The sequence below is a fragment of the Manis javanica genome, chromosome 10, assembly GCF_040802235.1.
Source record: "Manis javanica isolate MJ-LG chromosome 10, MJ_LKY, whole genome shotgun sequence".
Lineage (NCBI taxonomy): Eukaryota > Metazoa > Chordata > Mammalia > Pholidota > Manidae > Manis > Manis javanica.
In genome coordinates this window covers 79183582-79199398 of record NC_133165.1, presented here as the reverse complement: position 1 = coordinate 79199398, position 15817 = coordinate 79183582, and the positions used below count along the sequence as shown (strand labels likewise).

At 54.9% G+C, this 15817-nt stretch overlaps 1 protein-coding gene across 5 annotated transcripts in view; it reads left to right on the top strand.

The window, feature by feature from the left end:
• LRP1 (LDL receptor related protein 1) overlaps positions 1 to 15817 on the top strand; it is a 76431-nt gene that overhangs the window by 23984 nt on the left and 36630 nt on the right. For 3 of the 5 annotated variants that reach the window (XR_005054220.2, XM_036992502.2, XM_036992501.2), the window contains exons 9-22: positions 451 to 640; positions 1099 to 1242; positions 2306 to 2542; positions 3722 to 3902; positions 4755 to 4977; positions 6591 to 6792; positions 7094 to 7219; positions 9343 to 9483; positions 9575 to 9700; positions 10115 to 10231; positions 10676 to 10756; positions 11437 to 11487; positions 12398 to 12565; positions 15551 to 15733. Coding sequence is in view for 4 of the 5 variants with exons in the window: in XM_036992502.2 (XP_036848397.2) it covers positions 451 to 640; positions 1099 to 1242; positions 2306 to 2542; positions 3722 to 3902; positions 4755 to 4977; positions 6591 to 6792; positions 7094 to 7219; positions 9343 to 9483; positions 9575 to 9700; positions 10115 to 10231; positions 10676 to 10756; positions 11437 to 11487; positions 12398 to 12565; positions 15551 to 15733 (2170 nt within the window). In the remaining variant the exon portion in view is untranslated. The remainder of the gene's footprint in view (positions 1 to 450; positions 641 to 1098; positions 1243 to 2305; positions 2543 to 3721; positions 3903 to 4754; positions 4978 to 6590; positions 6793 to 7093; positions 7220 to 9342; positions 9484 to 9574; positions 9701 to 10114; positions 10232 to 10675; positions 10757 to 11436; positions 11488 to 12397; positions 12566 to 15550; positions 15734 to 15817) is intronic. The other 2 variants (XM_036992504.2, XM_036992503.2) reach the window with 1 other exon arrangement.

Sequence of the window (15817 nt, the reverse complement as noted above, 5' to 3'; positions counted from 1 at the left end):
TGGGCTAAGAGCATTCTCTATGAACAGAGTTTAGGGCTCAACTCCAGTTCAGTCCAAAAGCGTTCTGTCACCTCCTGTGGGCCTGATTCTGTGGAGGACATGGTTCCTGCCTCAAGAAGTTTGAGCAGAGTGGGTGGAGTGAGTTTTCAAATCACTAGTGGAGAACAGTGGAGAGACACAGTGTGGAAGGAGAGACCATCTCTGGTTGGAACGTTCCTCAAGCTCTTCAAAGAGCCACTCTGTGAAGGATGAGTGGGATTTTGATGGGCAAAGACCTCAAGAGCAGAAGATCCAGCCAGAGGAGATGGGGTGAGCACGGGGTCAGATGACTACAGGATGGATTCGGGAATGCAGACAACGAAGTTCAGATGGGAAGCTGAGGGGCTCTGCAGGGGCAGGTGGGTGAGCCCCTTCTCCGTTCTCGTTGACCATTCCTGCCTGCCCATCCAGATTGAGCATCTGTATGGCCTGACGGTGTTTGAGAACTATCTCTATGCCACCAACTCGGACAATGCCAATGCCCAGCAGAAGACAAGCGTAATCCGGGTAAACCGCTTCAACAGCACCGACTACCAGGTTGTCACCCGTGTGGACAAGGGTGGCGCACTCCATATCTACCACCAGCGGCGGCAGCCCCAAGGTGAGCGGGGCCCCACAGTCCCCCCAGAGCCCTCCTGTTCTCTCACATCATGACCACCTCTCCCACCCACCCACACAGACTATCTCCCTTTGCCCTTCAGCTTCCACTGCCAGCCCCTTCTTACCCCTTGGCCTCCAAGTCCCAGCCCACAGAGCCCCTGCTGCCATTCTGCTCAGGACAGATTCCCCCCTTCCGGCTCGCTGGCTGGTCTAGAGTAATAGCAACTGGCCATGCGCAATGGTGGGACTCTCTCTCCGGGTCATGGAAGCCCTCAGCCTGGAGTCTGAGACTAGGCTGTGGAAGGGCAGAGGAATCCTAGCCCTGTGGCTTCCAGTCTTCAGAAGGGATAAGAGGCACAAAGACCACAACAGGAGGGAGTGTGATCAGACTCCTGGAAGCCTTCTCAAGGCCTGTGCAGGTCTCTGACAGGTCCTGACCAGCTCCCCACCTGTCCGCAGTGAGAAGCCATGCCTGTGAGGATGACCAGTACGGGAAGCCGGGTGGCTGCTCCGACATCTGCCTGCTGGCCAACAGCCACAAGGCACGGACCTGCCGCTGCCGCTCCGGCTTTAGCCTGGGCAGCGATGGGAAGTCATGCAAGAGTGAGTGATGCTGGGGGGCATGCATGCAATGGGGAGAGGGTGTCTGTATCTCCTCCCCACAGTTCAGCTGCTTCTGAGATGCAGAGCGACAAAGGAGTTTACCTACAGTTTTGCCACTATTGAGGGGCAGAGACAGAACTTGAGCCCACATCTGAGAACAGGCTCCACCCAAGGCTGTAAACTGGCCCGCTCCTGCATTCATCCCTTCACTCATACAACAAGCACATAGTGAGCATGTACTGTGTGTCTGGCACTGTCCTGGCAGTGAGGGTCAGCAGTGAACAAGGTAGATGGTCTCTGACCTCGTGGAGCTCACAGTCTAGCAGGCGGTATTAGGTGTTAGGGAGAAAATACAGTGGAGCAGAGAGTTAATGGAGACAGCGGAGCCGCATTTGAGATAGAGGGTCAGAGAAGGGTTCTTTGCAGAGGTGAATTTGAGCTGAGCTGTCTCTGAAGCGAGGAAGTGGCCCGTGTGATTACCTGAAGGAAGACCGTTTCCGGCAGAGCGAATCTGCCGTGCCAGGACTCTGAGGCGCCAGGGCTCTGAGGCCAGCACAAGCTTGCCGGCTGGAGGACCGGGGGCTGAGCCGGCTCAGTGAGGGGAAGCAAAGGAGAGAGGCTGGGCTACATTCTTACTGGGATGAGAAGCTCTTGGCTTTTGAGCAGAGAAATGATATGATTTGATTCACATTTAAAGAAAGTTTGTGCTGACTGCTGGGTGGAGGTTGGGCAGGAGGTTATTTCTGTGGCAGGCAAGAAGGTATGTGACTTACACCATGATGGTGGCAGAGGAAGTGGTCAAAAGTGATCAAATTCCAACATATTTGGGACACAAATTTCACGACTAAGCTGTGGGCACTTAACTGAAAATGTGCTACTTGCTGTTCTTGCCCCGTTTCCCACCCTAAGGTACATAGGTAAGACCGCACAACCCCTGCCACCACCGTGTCCTCTGACCCAGTACAGCCAGGGTATTGCAGTCCCTTGAGCCACAGCCTCGAGGCTGGGTGGTGACTGCATGCATGACAAACCTGACTTTGTGCCCCTCCCATGCCTACTCTAGAGCCAGAGCACGAACTGTTCCTTGTGTATGGCAAGGGCCGGCCAGGCATCATCCGGGGCATGGATATGGGGGCCAAGGTCCCAGACGAGCACATGATCCCCATCGAGAACCTCATGAACCCCCGGGCCCTGGACTTCCATGCCGAGACCGGCTTTATCTACTTTGCTGACACCACCAGCTACCTCATTGGCCGACAGAAGATCGACGGCACCGAGCGGGAGACCATCCTCAAGGATGGTAAGACCCCCAAAGTGGGAGGTGTGCTCGCAGGACTCCCAGGAGACACAGCCGACCTGGGGTGGGAACCATTTGAGGCCTAGGCCTCTCTTTCTCAGTGCCCTCTCCACACAGACAGTCCTCTGCTGACTGGCTAGTTGGCATGGAGATGAGGGGATAGACAGATTGACCCCTTTGTGACCCCCTTCTTGGCTGAGCCAAAAGAGTCAGAAGGATGGATGGGTTGGGCAGCGTGGGCTGTCCTTTCCAGCCCTTGGGAAAACTCAGGGTCTCTCTGCCTTGGCTCTGAGCCCTGGAGCTGCCTTCAGCCCACAGCCCTGGAGCGGCCTGAGGCCTTGAATTGGAGCAGGCACACCAACCCACATGTGCACTCACAAGGTCTGTGCAGCCAGACCTCACGTCTGCCAAAAGCTACACACTTACACGTCCCCAAAAAATTGTGTTTTGTGAATTGAATCCGGGTTTCCCCCCTAAGCTGCTCGGGCAGGTCAGCAGTGCATTGTCTTCTAAATATCCATCTGCGTGGAGATTCTGAGCCCCTGAGTTCTGCCCCTTCCCTGCAAGATGTTAGGAATGCCCAATTTGCACTCCAGGCCCAAGATAGAGCTCCCTAACCAGTCAGTCTGGCTGACGCCAGTTACTGCTCCCCACCCCCACTGTGGCTCAGAGAACCTCTGCAGTCAGCGATCATAAGACTTAGGGGAAATCAAAAGTAGCTCATCAGGAAAAGATTGGGGTTCCCTATACCAGGGGAACTGCTATTTAAGCTCAAGATGAAGCCTTTGGCTAAGTGGAAAATCACTTCCTAATTTATTCATCTTGTTAGCTCGGAAATTTTAGGCCAGGGACATGGCATCATACTTGTGCGTGGACCACATGCACATTTCTCCAGCTGTCCACTGCAGCTCAAGCCCAGATGTGCCCTCACATGAGAGCCCACTTCTGTCACATAGGCCTACTGGCTGCCATGGCAGCTTTGAGTGGCTGTGCCTCAGCACAAATGATTTCCTTGGCCCCTTCCTCCAACCTCCCATCCCCATCCCGGCCACCATCTAGGGCGCAGGAGGCTCCCTGCACTCCATTCACCAAGTCGCTCAGAGGTACTTGTGCCCTGAGGGCCAGAGGCAGGCAGTTTTGAGCCTGTGAGGCTCTCTGGCATGGCCCCTTCCTTCCCCACAGGCATCCATAATGTGGAGGGTGTGGCCGTGGATTGGATGGGGGACAATTTATATTGGACGGATGATGGACCCAAGAAGACCATCAGCGTGGCCAGGCTGGAGAAAGCTGCTCAGACCCGCAAGACTTTAATTGAAGGCAAAATGACACACCCCCGGGCCATTGTGGTGGACCCACTCAATGGGTGAGTCCTCCCTGCACTGTGGGTTGGGGTAGCCGGGACTGTGTGTTCTCAGACTGGGGGGTGAGAGCGTGAACAGGGAAGGGCAGCCTAGGCAGGCTGTTGAGGCAGTAACTGGAGGCTGAAAGGGCAAGGTGTGCCTGTCTTCCGGGCAGTGGAAGCCCAGCCTCACACATATGCCTAGAAACCTGATCCAGCCACTCCCAGCTCAGAGCCCTCCCAGGGCCTCCCTTACCCTCAGGGTGAGACCCACATCCTTAGCAGCCTGGGTCCAACAGGGTCTGCCTGCAGCTTGTCTGCACCTCACTTCTGGCCCTTGGCAATTCTGTCCCCTCTGCTGCTGTCTGTTGCCTAAACACCCTGGCCCCTCCTGCCTTGGGGCTTCTGCTCTAGGAATTCCTCTGCTGGGAACTCCCAGGTATTTGCAGGTCTAGCTGCTTCTCCATGGTCACATTCAACTCAGATGTCTCCTACTCAGAGAGGCCTTCCCTACCTGCTGCCCAGTCACTCTCCAGGCCATCACCCTGCTTACGGCCCTCTGGCTTTTGTCACTCCCATATATGTGACCTGGGTTAACTTGTTTCTTGTCTGTCTCCCTGGGTGGGATGTGAGCTCTGGGAGAGCAGGGCCTTGCCTGCTTTGGTCTCCGCTCAAGTCCCAAGTGCCCAGATCACAGTAGGTGTTCAACAAATAACTTGTTGAGTGGAGGAATGAGTGAATGAAGTGTGTGGGCCCGGGGCTGAGCAGGGTAGGAGGACCGCTGTGAGGGGCTCTGAGATGCACACATGGATAGGGAGCACAAGGATATTGATGGCAGGGCCAGCCCACACAGTGCTGACTAGTCTCTGCCCACAGGTGGATGTACTGGACAGACTGGGAAGAGGACCCCAAGGACAGTCGGCGAGGGCGGCTGGAGAGGGCTTGGATGGACGGTTCACACCGTGACATCTTTGTCACCTCTAAGACGGTGCTCTGGCCCAATGGGCTAAGCCTGGACATCCCAGCTGGGCGCCTTTACTGGGTGGATGCGTTTTATGACCGCATCGAGACCATATTGCTCAATGGCACAGACCGGAAGGTGGGCCGGCATGCACTGTGTGTGTTCCCACAGGCATTGCTAGACCATTTTTACGTGTGGATGAGGCTCTGTATGTGAAAACATGGGAGTCTACATGTGTGTCCAGCCTGTGTGCTTTACATGTGCTTCCCTACATAACTATGGGTGTGTCATTTGTGTGCTTGAGCACCACATGTCATGTTAGCTGAGGATCACCTCTATTAGAGTCCATCTGTATGTGCATTGTCTGTGGGCGTGCTGGTGTGTGTGGGCACGTTGGTGTCTGCGAGTACGTTGGTGTGGTGGGCGCATTGGTGTGTGTGGGCACATTGGTGTCTGAGCACATTGGTGTGGTGGGCATATTGGTGTGTGTGAGCTCATTGGTGTGTGTGAGCACATTGGTGTGGTGGACACATTGGGGTGTGTGGGCACGTTGCTGTGTGTGAGCAATTGGTGTGGGCACATTGGTGTGTGTGGGCACGCTGGTATGTGTGAGCCCATTGGTGTGTGTGAGCACATTGGTGTGGTGGGCACGTTGGTGTGTGTGAGCAATTGGTGTGGGCACATTGGTGTGTGTGGGCACGTTGGTGTCTGTGAGCACACTGGTGTGGTGGGTGCGTTGGTGTCTGTGAGCACGGTGACTGAGCACATTAGTGTCTGAGCACACTGTGTTCACATTGGTATCTATGGGCACAATGGTGTCTGTGAGCATGTTGGTGTGTGCAGGCGCATTAGTGTCTATGGGCATGTTAGTGTCTGTGAGCATGTTGGTATCTGTGAGCACGTTGGTGTGTGCAGGCACGTTGGTATCTGTGGGCGTGTTGGTGTGTGCCTGCGCTGTTTGCCTCTGTACAAGTGCAAGATGCAGGGAGACAGCCTATGTGTGCATTTGGGCGGCTAAGTGCTCCATGAGTCATGGGCATGTCTAGGTGGGTGGACCGAGTTTTTCCAAGGTATGTAAGCCCCTGCCTAATATGGCCCCTATCTTTACTGCCATATTTCTCCACCTGTTCCATGCATCCCAACATTTTGAATAAGCAACAGCAGACAGCCTTATGCCACTGCTCTGCAGTTCCTTCCACCTCCACCCTGGCTCCTCCCTACCTGGCACGCTGCTCAGCGGCCACCTCCACTAGGATATTGTCCCTACGTGTCTTCCACCCTGGAATACAATGTGTGCCTTCCATGAGACGGTGGGTAGTTCCGGGGCAGGAGCCATGCCTCCTTCACTCTTTAGTACCTACCACAGCTTGGCCCTTAATAGATCCTGCAAATGTTTCTTGGAGCAAGAAATGAATGGATGAATTCTGGCTCTGCCCTGTACTCTGTGTGTGCATGTGCATGTACACATGCACATGTGTGCACACACTTGTGTTGGAGGGATGTGAATGAATATGAATGGGCCCAAGAGAGAGTAGTATGAACAAGTTCACCATCAGCATTCTGCTGGGTACAGGGTCTGGCATCTCACTATGTGAAAATCTGTTACCGTCAGGGGCTCCTAGGCTAATGGGGGAAATAGGACCCCCACTCAGGACATGGGCAAATGAGTGTACAAAACAATGATTCCCCCCAGGCCTTACTGAGGGACCTTGTTGTCCCCAGCTCCTTACTAACCTTCCCTCCATGCCTAGATTGTGTATGAGGGTCCTGAGCTGAACCACGCCTTTGGCCTGTGTCACCATGGCAACTACCTCTTCTGGACCGAGTATCGGAGTGGCAGTGTCTACCGCTTGGAACGGGGCACAGGTGGCGCACCTCCCACTGTGACCCTTCTGCGAAGCGAGCGGCCCCCCATCTTTGAGATCCGCATGTATGATGCCCAGCAACAGCAAGGTACCTCTGGGACTAGGGCTGCTGATGGGGTGGGACCTAGGTCGGGGATAAGACTCCTCCGGGTGAAGGCACCCCCTGCCCACTTTGGCTCTGTACTCCTTTTCCCTTCCTGCCCCACATCTGCATCTCTTCTTCAATGTGCTCATCATCCCCTCAGTATTCCCTCCCTTCTGCCTCCTCACTTTAATGTGTCTCCTCCCCATTCTCCTATCTCCCCTCTCTGGCTTTTCCTGACCCTGCTACAACCCATCTCCTGTCCTCTGTTCCTCCCCTGCCACCCCCTGCCATCCCTCCTCTGCAGTGGGTACCAACAAATGTCGGGTGAACAACGGTGGCTGCAGCAGCCTGTGTCTGGCCACCCCTGGGAGCCGCCAGTGTGCCTGCGCCGAGGACCAGGTGTTGGACACAGACGGTGTCACTTGTTTGGGTATGAGGGGCCCAGCTAGGGTGGGAGGCCAGGGAGCAGACCCCAGCAGGAGGAGGCCGCAGGGTCCCATCAGAGTTGAAGGAGGACAAGAGGGCCCTGAGGGGTGACAGGAGGCACAGGATGGGGTGAGAGAAGCCTCCAGAGGCCAGGAGGGGAGCTGAGGACTTGGGGAGGGGCAGCAGGCTTTGAGAGGGCACAGTGATTAGGGGAAACTGAGTGATGAGCAGGACGGCTGTGGAAAGAGGAAAATATTCTTCTTTTACCTTTAGTTCCTCATTATTAAAGTAATATAACAATAGTCCTAGATATTGGAAATTAGATAGGAGGGGAAAAGCCCGAATCCCACCAACAAACATCACTGTATTGTTAACATTGTGGTAAACCGACCACCACTCTTTTTCTGTTTGGTGGGTTATATGGTTGGTTTTTATGGGGCTGTAACCGCACTGTATGTAAACCGTCTTCTGCCCTTTTTCGCTCATATGTGTCACACTGTGTTATTGTTGCATTATTTTAAATATCCTAGTTTTTAAAAAAATAAAAGTAGGTCATGCTCATTGTAAAAATAAACAGTATAGACAAATCTGAGGAAAAGTACAAGTCTCCCCAAATTCCACCACCTACAGATAACGCTGTTACATTTTGGGGAACAGCCTCCCAAACATTTCTCTACGCATTTACCTTTACTTAACTGGAATTGTGCTGCACATGCTATTTTGTTCCCTGCTTTTGTCACTGGGTGGTGTGTCCCAAATATGTACACAGAGGTTCTGATGGCTGAAATATATTTCATTTAGTAAATGTTCCATAATGTACCCAACCATTTCTCTACTGTTGGATGTTTAGGTTGGTTCTGTTTTTTTTGTTATAATCACAGCTAACATTATTGAGCACTGACATGGTTATAAGCACTTCCCATGTAGTAACTTACTTACTCCTTAAAATATACCTGTAGGGAAGGTATTTTTTTATTCTGAATTCACATACGAAATTGAGGCTCAGAGTTAACAGCAGGGATTTGAACCTAGGAGGTCTGACCCAGAACCTGTGTCTTAATCACCTGCTCTGCTATTTCTCCCACCTTCATGCCTGCCCAAATTCTGGATAGTTTCCTTAGGATACTACAAAATGAAATAGGATACAAATATGAAAATGGATCACTGGGGCCTTAGTGCACCACTAAGAGTGAGTGTTTGAGGCCAGGTGGAGGGGCCTCTGGGTCTCTCTGCCCAGAGCATTGGCAGAGAAGGGGACTCGGTTGCCAGGGCAATGGAAGTCATCCACATGGACATTAAAATCACCAAAAATTAAAGCAAGAGTGATTTTAGAGACAGTAACACTGAGCCAGGAGCTAAAAACCCTTAAGGATGATAAGGAGTGGCCTGGGGGCCTGTAGCTGTAGAGAGTGGTAGAGTGTAGGAACGTGAAAGTCAATGGTGAGTTTTCTGAGTGGAGAGAGGGAGAACAGGTGGAAAGCAGTAACAAGACCCAAGGCAACACATACCAACCTCCAGGCCAGTGGTGTACAGGCCATGGGAGGGAAAAGAGCCCCCCAGGACCCACGGGAAGCTTCTGGGATTAGCACAGGGATGAGAGATGGGTCAGAAGGGCTATGCGCAGAGCAGCAGGGTCTGGGACAGGCCCACATGGTGCTGGGGGACGGGGCGGAGCCTGCTACGCTCTGGGGCTTGTTTTCACTCCTGCTGCTCGTGTTGATGCATCTGTGAAGGAAATGAATCCGTGAAGGAAAAAGTCCAGGGACCAGGGCAGGGCCCTGGGGGTCCCAGTGGCTTCCAATCGGCAGTCTGTGGAGATGGCAGGGAGGAGATGAGCAGTGGTCTGTCCGTAGGGGTAAACATATGGGGGGTCTCTAGGCTGTCTTGGAAGCTGCTTACTCTCATGGAAGCCCACGGAAGTACTGGAAGGGTTAGAGTAAGCAGCACCCTGTGGCTTGAGAAAGAATTGCAGTTTCCACCCAGATGGAAGAATGAAGAGTTATGCACTAGGAAAAACTCCTCTGTATTATTTTAAAATAATAAAACAAGCCAAGAAGGTACAGAGGGCATAGCACTGTCCCATGATCTGGGTCTGACTCTCCCCTCATACCCCTGTGGTGCCCACAGCGAACCCATCCTACGTGCCCCCACCCCAGTGCCAGCCGGGTGAGTTTGCCTGCGCCAACAGCCGCTGCATCCAGGAGCGCTGGAAGTGTGATGGAGACAACGACTGCCTGGACAACAGTGATGAGGCCCCGGCCCTCTGCCGTGAGTCACTGGCCCTCTGATGGACAGCAGGCAGTGTTGAGGGGGTGGTGGGCAGAGCCTGTTGCTGACCCCTGACCTGTTCCCTCCCCAGATCAGCACACCTGCCCTTCCGACCGATTCAAGTGTGAAAACAACCGGTGCATCCCCAACCGCTGGCTCTGTGATGGGGACAATGACTGCGGAAATAGTGAGGACGAGTCCAATGCCACCTGTTCAGGTGTGGGACGGGACGGGAAGGGCTCCTTGGCAGGGTAGGGTGGGGGGCCCAGATTGGGAAGACACAGGGGACTCAAGGGAAAGGAAGGGGCAGGGGCATTGGGGCAGAAAGGATGGAGTCCCAAGTTGGGGGAGAGCTTCTAGGGGGGATGGGGCTGTCTGGGAGGCCTGAGCCTGCAGGGGACAGAGCATAGCTCTAGATTGGACGTACAGGCGAGGCAGGGTGGTTCTTCTCCTTGGGGAATGCCAGGGACCCTTGAGGGGTGGGGCAAAGCATCCAGTGTGAGACCACATAGGTGGTTTTGAACTTCACCAAGAGAAATGGCTTTGAGAGCTTTGGGAAGACTGCCTGATAGGCAGAGAGTGACAGGTCAGGGGCAGGACTGGGGGCACTGACGTCTGTGCCTGTCCCCAGCTCGCACCTGCCCACCCAACCAGTTCTCCTGTGCCAGTGGCCGTTGCATCCCCATCTCCTGGACCTGTGACCTGGATGATGACTGCGGGGACCGCTCTGATGAGTCAGCCTCATGTGGTAAGAGAGACAGCAAAAGGCTGGGCTGGCACAGGGGAGGGGAAGCCCATGAGGATGTGCCCTGGGGCAGGGGCCCTGAAGAGACCCTGCAACTTAGTACCTGGGTGGCCATGAGCAGGTCACTTCATCTCTGTGGCCTCTGAGTTTCATTTGCAAAGCGGGGATAACAGATAGTAGCCCCATGTCACAGGGTTGGTGTGGGGGTACAGTGAGACCGGGCCTGAAAAGCACTCTGGAAGGACCAGTATTTGGTAATCAATAGCCTGAAAAAGGGCTGCCCGCATGGGTGGGATGCATGAGCAGAGTCTCAGGCTGAGGCCCTGCCCTTCAGCTTTCCCTCCCCTGCCTGGCCGGGCTACTGGTTAAGGAAGGGACCCTGTACCCACCTGCTATCATGCTGTGCACTCCTGAGGGCCCTACTCAGCTATTCTTTCTCCTGGACAGCCTATCCCACCTGTTTCCCCCTGACTCAGTTTACCTGCAACAATGGCAGATGCATCAACATCAACTGGCGATGTGACAATGGTAAGAGCTCGCCTCCTCCCCACCCCCACTGCTGGGAGAGCCAGAAGCTGCAGCCAGGACCTCGGTGGGAGGCAGAGGGGTTTCAGAGTCAAGGCAGGGCCTCCCTCCAGGTCACTGGAGCACCACTGGGTTGGCAGGGAGAAATGAGGATGAGCCAGAAATGCCCTTGGGGAACCAAGATGAACTGAGGGGAGACCCTGCCTATAGCTTGTCAGTGCCATCCTCCTCAGGCAGGGTCTGAGCTGCCCGTCTGCTGGCAGAGGCTTGGGGGTGAGGCGGACAAGTGAGGAGGGCCAGACGGTCAGAGCAAGGAGAGCAGAGCCTCTCCTCCTTGCAAACCCTATCTCCTGGGGGCCAGGGGGCCCCCTTCAGGCTCCAGCTCCAGGCTCGGGACCCCACCTGGCGGCCAGCCTGAGACCAGGTGTTGTCAGCCCGGAGCCACAGGGGCCAGGGCATCACCGTGTGTGTGTGTGTGTGTGTGTGTGTGTGTGTGTGTGTGTGTGTGTGTGTGTGTGTGTTTCCAGGCTCTGGTTGTGTCTGTGTGGTGTTGTGATGTGTTGCACCGGTGGCTCTATCCCTGGTGAATATGTGAGAGGGTGCACTGGGTCAGCGCCACGTTGCCCCTCGCCTTTGCCAAGTCTCGTGTGCCAATGGCTGCCTTGGCGGTTTCTGTGTTTCAGAGAAGGATTGTGGGGACAGCTCTGATGAAAAGGCCTGTCCTGAGCCTGCCGGTCAGTGCACAGAAGCACATGCACCATCAGCCCAGGCCCTGGCACCCCAGGCCCCGGCCGCTCCCCTCCCCAGAGCTCCTATTTGTGAAGGAAGAGCAAGAGAGAAGGGATAGAGAGGAGGCAACAGAGGGAAGAAGGAACAGTGGAAGGGAAAGCAGCAGAGGTAGCACAGGGAACCTCTCAGAGGACAGATGGCGAGAGGGGACAAGAAGACCAAGACACAGGGAGAGTCAGAAAAGCACATGCACTGGGAGGAGAGGCAGGAACGTGACCTAAGGGCTCAGCCAAACCCTGTCTTCCAGAGCATCCTGCAACCAGGCCGGGGAGGCCGGTGCCCCCACCTCTGAGGCCTAGAAAGTAAGGCTGTCACCCAGTCAGTTACCCAGATGCCTTCCAGAAGTGGCCCTGGCCCTACCCCAGCCGTAGGCAGTGTCTCTAGGGAGCTGGTGCTGAGCTGGGTGCCCAGAGCTTAGGGCCAGCAAGGCCCAAACCCAGGGCAGAATCTGAGTGAGCCCTTCTTTCCCCAGCAGAGAGGCCTCACCTACACTCCACCCACCTCTCTCCCTCCAAAACCAGAGAAATCCCTGCCTCTCCCCAAAGGCAAGCATACCCCTGTTCCCACATCCTGCCAGATGGGAAAGAAACGTGTCCTGTCCCCCACCCGCGCCTTCCAAGACTCTGGAAGGGCCCTGCTGGAGCCCGCCCCACCTCCCCACCCCCCATGTGGGCCATGGTGCATGCTGCAGTCTATGCAGTTTCTGTGTCTTTTCTGTTTGTTATTTTCTCAGTGGGGGAGTTGGGGTGGGCCAAGGGTGGGAATGGGTGTGGGAGTGGGGGACCCAAGCTGGGGTCACAGAGAAGGCTACGTGCTGACCCCCTCCTCGCCTCCCCCTTTCTTGCCTTCCCCCAGACAATGACTGTGGGGACAACAGTGATGAGGCTGGCTGCAGCCACTCCTGCTCTAGCACCCAGTTCAAGTGCAACAGTGGGCGCTGCATCCCCGAGCACTGGACCTGTGATGGGGACAACGACTGCGGGGACTACAGCGACGAGACGCATGCCAACTGCACCAACCAGGGTGGGCGCCCAGGCCAGCAGGGTGGGGGCGAGAATATCCACGTGCCAAACACAGCCATGCATCCACTCGTCCTTCCCACTGGTCTCTGCCACCTGGGAACCAGAGATAGCTCAGACATGGCTCTTATCCTTCAGAAGTTTCCAGTGGGAGAGGCACTGTTAAGATTGAGGGCTTTATAGTTGGGAGCCTTGGGTTGGAGCTCCAGCTCTGCAACTTACTATCTGGGTGGCCTTGAGCAAGTTACAGAATCTCTGTGGGCCTGAGTTGCATCTGCAGAGTGTGGATAATAGGAGCACCGAGGTCACAGCATTGAGGTGGGGGTTGGGTGCAATCAGGCACGGGGCGCACTGAGCACAAGCCTGTGTTTGGGAGCTGGTAGCCTGAGAAAGGGCTGCTCACAGGGGTGGGATGAATGAGCACAGTGCAGACCACAGGAGGGAGGCTGACTCTTAGGGCACCCAGTGCCCAGGCCTCTAGGACCCAGCCAGGGGGCCTTGGGACTGAGTTTACTGGAAGGCATAGAGCCTCCCAAGGGATGGTGGTTTCTCAGCTCTTGCCAGTTGTTAATCACAGACGAATGCAGACCCAGGGTTGCCATGGTTTCAAGAGAAGTCAGAAGTGCAGATTTTCATGTGAAATCTACCCATTTTCAAACTCTGACATACTCATTTCCTAGAGCTGCCACAAGAGCCACTAACAGACATGTATTTCTCACAGTTCTGGAGGCTAGACATCCAAGACCAACTGTTGGCAGGGTTGGTTCCTTCGAGGGGTGTGAGAGGGCATCCACCCCAGGCCTCTCTCCAAGTTGCTGGTGTTTGCTGGCACCTTTGGCTTCCCTTGCCTGCACATGCTTCACCCCAATCTCTGCCTGCATATTACGTGGTGCTCTCCTGGTGTGCGTGTCTGTCTCTGTGTCCAAATGTCCTCCTTTATATAAGGGCTCAGTCATATTGGATTAGGGCCCACCCTAGTGATCTCACTGCAAATTGATAATTTCTAACTAAGGTGACATTTACAGGTACAGTGAGTTAGGACATCAGCATCATGTTAGGGAACACAAAGCAACTTATACCCACTGGCAGTTCCCTTGAGACACCTTAGAAACACTGCAGGCAGATTCCTGGCAGGCCTCACCTGGCCGCACCACCAGCTCATGACTGTCTTGTAGATGCGCAGAGCAGGAGCAGTGCTGAGCATTGAGCTCACCATGGGCCCAGCGCTGACAGGGATCATGGAGGTCATGCAAGGCCCGAGAACAGCAACCGAGGTCCATCTCTGAGGCACACCAGCTGAGTGGGCCCAGTAACAGTGCCTTGGACTTCTGAGAGGGTTCCTTGGAGGCCTGTGGTGTGGCACAGTACAGAGCGCCCCATCCCTCACTTAGGAGCAGAATGGACTTGGACAAGTTGATTCCTCTGAAGCTTGGCTTCCTCCTCTATGAAATGAGAGATGGCAGGGAGAGGCCTGGCACATGGAATGTCATGATTGGTAGCAATTGTCAACTATGGTTGTGAGTTGGAGTGGTCTGGGGCCATTCAGGAGGAGGCAGGATTTGAACCAGGCCATGAGGAGGGATTAGACTGTGGCTAAATGGACAAAAGAAGGAGGACCTTCAGATGGGGAGTGGGGGGTGTTAGGGGTGGCCTGGAGGACTCAGCAATAAAGCTTGGTGAACATAAGCACTCTTAATGGGGCTGGGCAGGGCCTCTCAGACCAGAAGGGACAGCGGGAATAAGGCTGTGCCCCACAGGGGCAGATTATAACCGCAGGTGAAAGTCACGTGCTGGGAGCCTTCGAAGAATTTCGAAGCTAAAAGGTGGTAAGATGTAGGAGGTGCTTTTGGAAAATAATCCTAAAAGGGGATTAGGGTGAAAAAGGTTCAGGGGCCCCACGGAAGGAAAATCAGTGTGGGGGCTGCTGCTGAATCCAGGCACAAGACCATAGCACCTGCTCGTGGTGGGGCAGTGGGCATTACTGGTGGGGCAGTGGGCCAGCAGAGGGGGCCGGCAGCAACAGCAGAGAAGGTATGAAGTGAGGCTCCTGCAGTCACCTGCACCTCCCAGGTGCTGTTCCTGCTCCCTCCCCAGCCTCCTGAGGCAGATCTCAGCAGGGCAGCCAGATGGTCCTGTGCAGGAGAAGTCAGCCATGCCCCCCTACCCCGCCCTGGAGCTGCACTGGCTCCCTACACACTCAGAATCAGTGCCAAGCCCTGCTCTGTAGCCATGAGGGCTCCCCTACCTCTCAGACCTGCACTCCTGCCACCTGTGTGCTCCTGTGTGCCTGCTCTGCAGCCTCAGATATGCCATGGGGATTTTGCGAAAATGCCCTACAGAGCCCTGTCTCAGAGGCTTCACACTAGCTGTTCCCCAGAACACATCTACAGGCAGTCCCATGGCTCACGTCAGTCCGGCCTCTGCTTGCACGTCTCCTGCTCAGAGCCTTTCCCTGACTGTCTTACCTACAGTTGCATCGCACCCCTTTCTGTCCGTGGCCTGGCTTTGTCTCCATAGCTTTGGTCACACCTGCGTGACATTCTGGACTTCTGTATCATGTCTTCACTGTATCTCCCCCACTAGAACTCCAGCTCCATGAGGGTAAGGACTTTGTCTTGTTTATGCTGGCACCTGGCACAGTGCCTGACATACGGTAGGTGCTCAATAAATGTTTGTGAAGTGAATGAACGAAACAGAGATTAGGCCAAGGTGGGGGGCATTTGAGCTCTAGCCTAGCAAATTGCTTATCCATTGAGCTCAAGTGTGTAAAACAGGGAGATTAGACAGGATGATCGCTGGGGCCCTGGAAGGTGGGACATCCTGACTCAGAGTTGATGCTTCCAAGTAGGGTCAGCCAGCGGCCTCGGAGAACTCCCCACCCCTGCCTGAGCCCATGGCCCTGGGCTGGGCATAGCAGGAGAGAGATTGGGAGGGCAGAGATGGGAATGGCTGACCTGCCCCTCCATGCCCTCCACCTGTCGCCCTGCAGCCACAAGGCCTCCTGGTGGCTGCCACAATGATGAGTTCCAGTGCCGGCTAGATGGTCTATGCATCCCCCTGCGGTGGCGCTGTGATGGGGATACTGACTGCATGGATTCCAGTGATGAGAAGAGCTGTGAGGGCGTGACCCACGTCTGTGACCCCAATGTCAAGTTTGGCTGCAAAGACTCTGGTAAAAAGAAAGATTGGAGGGAGCCTGGAGTAGGGCTGCATGGATAGGAGACCATACTGAGAGAGCACTGTACTATGAGGGGTG